Genomic DNA, 6,047 nt, shown 5'->3' on the forward strand with positions numbered 1-6,047 from the left:
GAATACCGGTCGACGACCAAATTTATCCCCCGACCAAGCAAAGACTGCAGCTTTTCCGCGTTTTCCCAACGGTTGGCCGCGAACAACAGGTGGATCGCGTGGTCGTTTAATTTCGTGGTCGGGTCGGTTAAATATTGGCTTATGATTTTGCCCGTGCTCGTACTCCTGTCCGGAAAATTCATTAGTTCGGCTTCGATGTTCTTCGCTCGCAGCGATTGTACTAGTTTTTTACATTGCGTAGATTTACCCGATCGATCTACTCCCTCGATAACGATGAACGCGCCGCGAGTTATCGCACCCATATCTCGCTTTACTTCAAGTGAAAACGAAAAACCATTCGAAAATAATATTTAAAGAAATCTTCGGCACACCAAAAAAATTGGTCGATTTCGGACTGACTTCTAGCCGGCCGGTCGACATGCACCGGTTGTGAAATCACCAAGCTTCGCTAGAAACCAAAACTGATCAACACCAACAAAAAAATTAGAGAAAATAGATTTTAAATTTACATCTACCGGGCTACGAAGGCAGCGTACGGAAAAATTCAGAATCCAAGTTAATCGACAGGCTAAACGCTTCTTAGTTTTGATCTCTCTGAACCCACAGTTTACTATATCAATCATATGAAATTTATTACGTTGAGTTAATATTATCATTACTTATTACCCATATGCATATTATTTGTGTTTTAAGTCACTTTATTGGGTGTTTTTAATTTATTTTGCTCCGAGCCATTTGTGTTCCTAGTATTATATTTTAAATAATACGTGTAATATGTAATATATTTCAAATAATAAACTCCAAAGTCTAAGATTTCGCGTCTTATTTATCAGCTTGTAATAAAACCTAATTTAGTAATTGTGTTGTGCCTGGACGAATGATCATAGTGCCTTGCACAGCTGTTTGTTAAGAGGAGAATATGCTGTGTAACCAGAATTACATCATTCTGTGGTTTGGTCAAGTTAACCTTAAAAATAGAATAGGATTCAATTAAATTTATCATGTTTACAAAAATGTATATGCTGTTAAGTTAACGATGATTTTTCGAAAACTCGGAAAATGTGGTACGCGGCATTCGTAAGGTTCATAAGACGCCGCATCATCTTAGGTCTGATTCTGACGCTGTCGTTTTGTTATTGCATTTTCAATTATCTGGACAAGGTAAGCGCGCGGGGGATGTCGAATGGGTGCGACGTTTCGTAGTTTGCGTTTCAGAACGAACTCCTGGAGAGCGACGAGACTGTGTCGGTGAAACGCACGCAGCCTTTCATCTGGCGCACTTTGCAGCAGCACAACACGACCGGCGAAACGGAACCAAATTGCAGAAACTCGGTGCAGGGCAAAGTGCTAATAGCCGACGAGAGGGGTGCGCGTTTCGCGCGAGCGCCGCGGGTTTGCATTTTTCGCTGTTTTAGGTTTCGTCTGCCCGAGAAACGAAATTCTCATCACGGGATGTTGCAACGCCGAATCGGAAAACGCGTTTCAATATTTGTGCGAGACGTGCAAACAGAACAACTGCTGTGCAATCTACGAACACTGCATATCTTGCTGTCTGCATCCCAACAAGGTAAGAAAAACGCCAGAATCTTTATATATATCGGTTGCGAGGGTAACGTTTCGCAGAGGGAAGTTTTGGAATCGATATTGCACAAAGCGACGGAGCGGAACAGTGTGTTGTTCGCGTCGGTCACGGACCATTTCGAGCTGTGCCTGGCCAAGTGCCGCACCAACTCCCAGAGTGTGCAACACGAAAATTCTTACAGGGACCCGACAGCGAAACACTGTTACGGGGATCTCGTCCCGGACGCCGGGGCGCCGGAGGATTAGAGGCTTATTATGGAACTTGGGAAAATGAGAGGCTCACTTTTAGATTTAATAACAACCCACACCGATACAGAATAACATAGGTCGCATAATATAAGTCTCAGTTAATTTTTTCCACGTTGTGGTCCCCTTTGTTGATCCCGTAATGGTACTCCCCGCCCTTTCTGTAGGCCCAAGACATCCTCTGACTAGTGAATCCTACCCCTACCTCACCATTCCTCGATAGCGTTATCGCACCTGCAGCAAAATCATCGTTATTCCTTTTGATTTCGGTTTTTGAGTTTGAGGCGTACCGGCGGTATTTTTGAGTTTTTCAGTCATTTTGGCGAGCGCCTCGTTGGTCGCTTTATCCGCGGACTTGCCGTGTTCCATTTCTTTTATGATGGCGTGGGCGAGGCAAAATTTGGCAATCGACTCTCCATGGCCTAAATATTTATTTATGCAGTACATTCGCAGCACAAAACTTCTGAATTAAGTCACGAATTATGACTTTTTCCTCAGATATTCTTACGTTTTTTCTCAAAAATTCTGACTTGAATTCTCACTTATTTCTCAGAATTTGAAAGTCAGGAATTCTGACTTGTTTCTCAGAAATTCTGACTTAATAAATTCTCACTTGTTTCACAGATATCCTGACTAATGCCTCAAAAATTTGCCTAATTAAATTAACGGTTGAGTCGGTAGACCAAGTCTTCAATATTTGTTTATGCAGTAAATCCGCAGCACACTGAATAAAATATTGTTAAGGTTAAATATTAAGTGAGGACTAAAATGCCCATCGAATCAATCAATATTCACTTTGAAGTGGAACTTTTTTTTTTAAATACATTTTAATGGTTTATTGAAAAAAAAAAAAAACACTTTATAATTAAATATTTGCAATTGCGTATGTGTAATAATAATTTTGAAAATATTGTTGTTTTCTTTTCATCTGGAAAAAGTACAACACGACAAAAGGTGGGAAAATAGAATTATTTTTGTAACATTTATTACATAATATTTTAAAAATGGGTTCAGTGAGTCTTTGGAGAATTCTAGGCATATTTCATGTGAACGTTTCTGATTTTGAAAATAATCTAATGACCACTGTTAAAAATACGGGAAAATTTGTAAAAATTCTCAAAAAAATCATAGTATCCGAGAAATGGTCGAAAAATTTTCTCAGAAATCCAAATATCAAATAATGTACAGGGTGTTCCTTTTAAAACAACGATGTTGATGGCGATTTGCGGTTTATCTTTGAAAATATGTTTTGATAGAAGAGAATCGTAAACATAATATTTCGTATATAATAACCTATACCTACAAGTCTTACCTTTTCTTACTTGCCTTGAATTTTATGTCGAAAATAACATTTGCCGGCCTAAATAGTGACAAAATTAAAAGTACCATTAAAATCTTTTTTTGCTATTTTTATAATTTTATTCTATTTCGCATGAACAAAAAGGTCGACTTTGTTCGATTGGACAACAACGTTATCTAATTCAGCCATTTTTTTATTGTTATGGTTATTTAAGTCATAAAATTAATTCCAAGACTGTACAAGGTTATTAAAAAAAAAACTATGGAGAAAATACCGATAGTACATAAGACAAATAAAAAGTTTATTCGTCACGTTCAGAAAAAACATGAAAATATTTCTTATATTTCTAATATATCGAAATTTATAGTTACATTTGGTGTGTTTTGTTGACTTTTTGTAGTTAATTATAGATTCACTTTTTCTCATTTACTCGGCTATTTTTGTTAAAGCCTGTTTCTCACACTCTTACATTCTCCGACTTCAGTTACGTTACAATTTAGACGCGAAATATAACCATAAAACTCCTTGGTTCACCCTCTAATGAAATTGCAGACACAGAACATTTATGCACGAATTTCAATTTTTCTTTTTTTTTTGTAACACTTTCAATACCAAATCCAAATGCTCGAATTAAAGAACATTAAAATTAACAAATTATATGTTATGAACGTTGAGTTGTACCATGAGAAGCAGCCACCTAAGGCCCATTAAAATTTACAATTTTTTGATGCCAATATTGTTGAGAATTTGATTATGGTAACCATCTAAATGTTTTTTTTGCCGGTCAATTTTCTATTACATAAATAGTGTAAAATTGGTCTTCAAGGAATCAGAAGATGGTTCTTATATCGTTTTACGTCATATTCAAAAAAGAAGCTTACCCGTTGTGGAAACTGCCCCGATATCGTTGTCGGCATAAGTGCCGCTACCGATTAAGGAAGTATCGCTGCACCGGCCCACCATTTTGCCGTTGATGCCTCCCGTCGACGTCGCGGCGGCCAAATTGCCGCGGGCGTCGATCGCGACGGCGCCAACGGTGCCTACGTCCCCCGGGTTCTACACATCGACAACACTTTAATAACAACCGTAAACAACCCTCAAAAATTGCTATACTTTTTCTCCGATTTCGGTACTCGCGCACCCGCGAACTTTAAATTCTTCCAGGGCTTTTTTGGCATACTCTGAAACCAAAGCTCCCTTGGGCAGGACCGGAACGCCTTGGTCTCTGGCGAACTTGTTCGCGCCAGCTCCAGCTAGTAACAAATGGGGCGTCCGTTCCATAACCATGCGTGCTAAACTGCAACATGTGTCCTATTTACGAATATTCTGGATAATTTCCCCATCAGTTTTTAAACGACAATTACTTTTCTTAATTGGCGGTAAAATTGGAACCTAACTTTGCATTCATTTGCGTTCATTACAAAAGTCTACCATTTGCAGTCTTTTTTTTTATTCAAAATAATTCAATTTTCAGCCAGTCGGACATGAAAACTCGAGAAACTTCGCAAAAAATCCAAATTGACAAACAATTATCACAATAATGATTTAAAGCATGGCAACGAAGCACTAAAAATTACTATAAAATACTCTTAGTGCACCAACCACCAATTCCGTTATCTATACATCATAAGTCACAAAATGCCGGTAGCACAGAATATGGGATAGTGGTCCGTGCCGGCTACCTTATAGGATGCGATACATCTTTCACGACGGTCACGGCACCCGCTGATAAATCCGATCCTACCATGACGCTCGCGTCCATCTCGACTTCCCCGTCTAAATTCAACACAGATCCGAATCCTGCAATCAAAACCATACACATTTTAAGTTATACGCGCAAGCGAATCGACAAATTACCCGCGTTAAAAGCCTCGTCGTCTTCCATGCGTTTCACCGCTGCTTCGACGGCGTCCAGTGCGCTGCCGCCATTTTGTAGAACGGCGTATCCCGCTTGCACGGCGTTCCTGTTGCCGTCTATTTTCGGTCGAACTCTCGAATCCGGTATGTCGCCTGCGCCGCCGTGTACCAAAATTACGGGCTCCATTCTGACGCACCGGATCGCCCCAGTCGAACTAAGGTCGTATTTTCATTCATTTTACCAGGTTATCATTTAGATAAGATCGGAAAGTACAAACTCAAACGCATATTGCGTCATTTTTTTATTCAAACAATAGCAACGTATTCGAAATTTGAACACACGATTTACTCTTCAGGAAAGCGAAACGTACGTCATTTTTTCTGAAACAGCTGAGTGTTGACAGCGGACGGCACGAAATTATAGGTTATAACTAAAATTTCAATTGTTTGGAGCTTGTCGGTTATCTGTTACTGAAAATCTGTTGTATCCGGATGCAGAGCTGATTTTTGCGAGAGCGGTCGTACACTTATAATTTTAAACCACCTGTTGGATGGTTTTGTTACGAATCGGCTGAAACAGGCTCGCGACGAAAAGTAAAAACCTGTCGAAATCGAAATAAGCAGTCGGCTTGACCACAGAACACAGAAGTGGCTGTTGGTTTTCTGCATATTAAGTTTATAGAAATGGGCAAGCATTCGGAAAATTTCTGTTATAATTGTGTGGAGTTGAGAACGAGAGGAGATAGCATATACGTATTTATACTAGTGGCGGTATTCTGGAGTCGATGGTGACTGACAGGCGTCAGCTAGAGGTTGACGACACGGGACGGAGAATGGAAGTGTACGTATTTCATTTTTTTTTTTTAATATGTCTGTTCGCGGTCCGTGATTTGACAGTGGTCCCCACCTACAAATTTTTGACAGAACCCGACCGTGTTTACTCCGTGCTAAAACCCGTTCTCGATTAAGTCTCGTGTGCGGTTTTGTATTTCTCCTTCTTCATTTCGCGTCGGCATTCGGTATCCGGTCGTTTAGCTACATCACATGCGATAACGCGTCGCGT

The 6,047-nt window shown here is 39.8% G+C and overlaps 2 protein-coding genes and 1 long non-coding RNA gene across 4 annotated transcripts; 1 reads left to right on the forward strand and 2 right to left on the reverse strand.

Annotated features, from left to right (window-relative positions):
• Positions 1–25: 25 nt before the first annotated feature.
• Positions 26–590, reverse strand: LOC132699662 (uncharacterized). Its single transcript, XR_009618532.1, has 3 exons — positions 510–590; positions 248–448; positions 26–165 (listed from the first exon to the last, which is right to left on the reverse strand). It is a non-coding gene; the product is annotated as an uncharacterized LOC132699662 (long non-coding RNA).
• Positions 591–940: 350 nt separating this feature from the next.
• LOC132698997 (SREBP regulating gene protein) lies at positions 941–1,921 on the forward strand. Of its 2 annotated transcripts, none has more exons than XM_060665372.1 (4): positions 941–1,161; positions 1,204–1,366; positions 1,416–1,567; positions 1,624–1,921. In XM_060665372.1, the coding sequence occupies exons 1-4, from the start codon at positions 1,060–1,062 to the stop codon at positions 1,825–1,827; spliced, it is 621 nt and encodes a 206-aa protein (XP_060521355.1). In that variant the 5' UTR covers positions 941–1,059; the 3' UTR covers positions 1,828–1,921. The 2 variants fall into 2 exon arrangements, with proteins under 2 accessions (XP_060521355.1, XP_060521356.1); XM_060665373.1 differs by having other exon boundaries at positions 943–1,161; positions 1,216–1,366.
• Positions 1,922–1,924: 3 nt separating this feature from the next.
• Positions 1,925–5,496, reverse strand: LOC132698996 (isoaspartyl peptidase/L-asparaginase). Its single transcript, XM_060665371.1, has 7 exons — positions 5,356–5,496; positions 4,985–5,199; positions 4,810–4,927; positions 4,241–4,424; positions 4,009–4,183; positions 2,118–2,249; positions 1,925–2,061 (listed from the first exon to the last, which is right to left on the reverse strand). The coding sequence occupies exons 1-7, from the start codon at positions 5,358–5,360 to the stop codon at positions 1,925–1,927; spliced, it is 966 nt and encodes a 321-aa protein (XP_060521354.1). The 5' UTR covers positions 5,361–5,496.
• Between the last annotated feature and the right edge of the window lie 551 nt (positions 5,497–6,047).

Source organism: Cylas formicarius, unplaced genomic scaffold, assembly GCF_029955315.1.
Source record: "Cylas formicarius isolate icCylForm1 unplaced genomic scaffold, icCylForm1.1 PGA_scaffold_3__17_contigs__length_32017465, whole genome shotgun sequence".
Lineage (NCBI taxonomy): Eukaryota > Metazoa > Arthropoda > Insecta > Coleoptera > Brentidae > Cylas > Cylas formicarius.

Bases quoted from the DNA above. Each gene is read 5' to 3' on its own strand.
- LOC132698996 (XM_060665371.1), bottom strand. The intron at 4,928-4,984 runs GTAATTTGTCGA...TTTTGATTGCAG, and splicing joins CGACGAGGCTTTTAACGCGG to GATTCGGATCTGTGTTGAAT. The intron at 4,184-4,240 runs GTATAGCAATTT...GTCGATGTGTAG, and splicing joins GTACCGAAATCGGAGAAAAA to AACCCGGGGGACGTAGGCAC.
- LOC132698997 (XM_060665372.1), top strand. From the start codon at position 1,060: ATGTGGTACGCGGCATTCGTAAGGTTCATAAGACGCCGCATCATCTTA. The intron at 1,162-1,203 runs GTAAGCGCGCGG...GACGTTTCGTAG, and splicing joins TTTTCAATTATCTGGACAAG to TTTGCGTTTCAGAACGAACT. The intron at 1,367-1,415 runs GTGCGCGTTTCG...TCGCTGTTTTAG, and splicing joins GCTAATAGCCGACGAGAGGG to GTTTCGTCTGCCCGAGAAAC.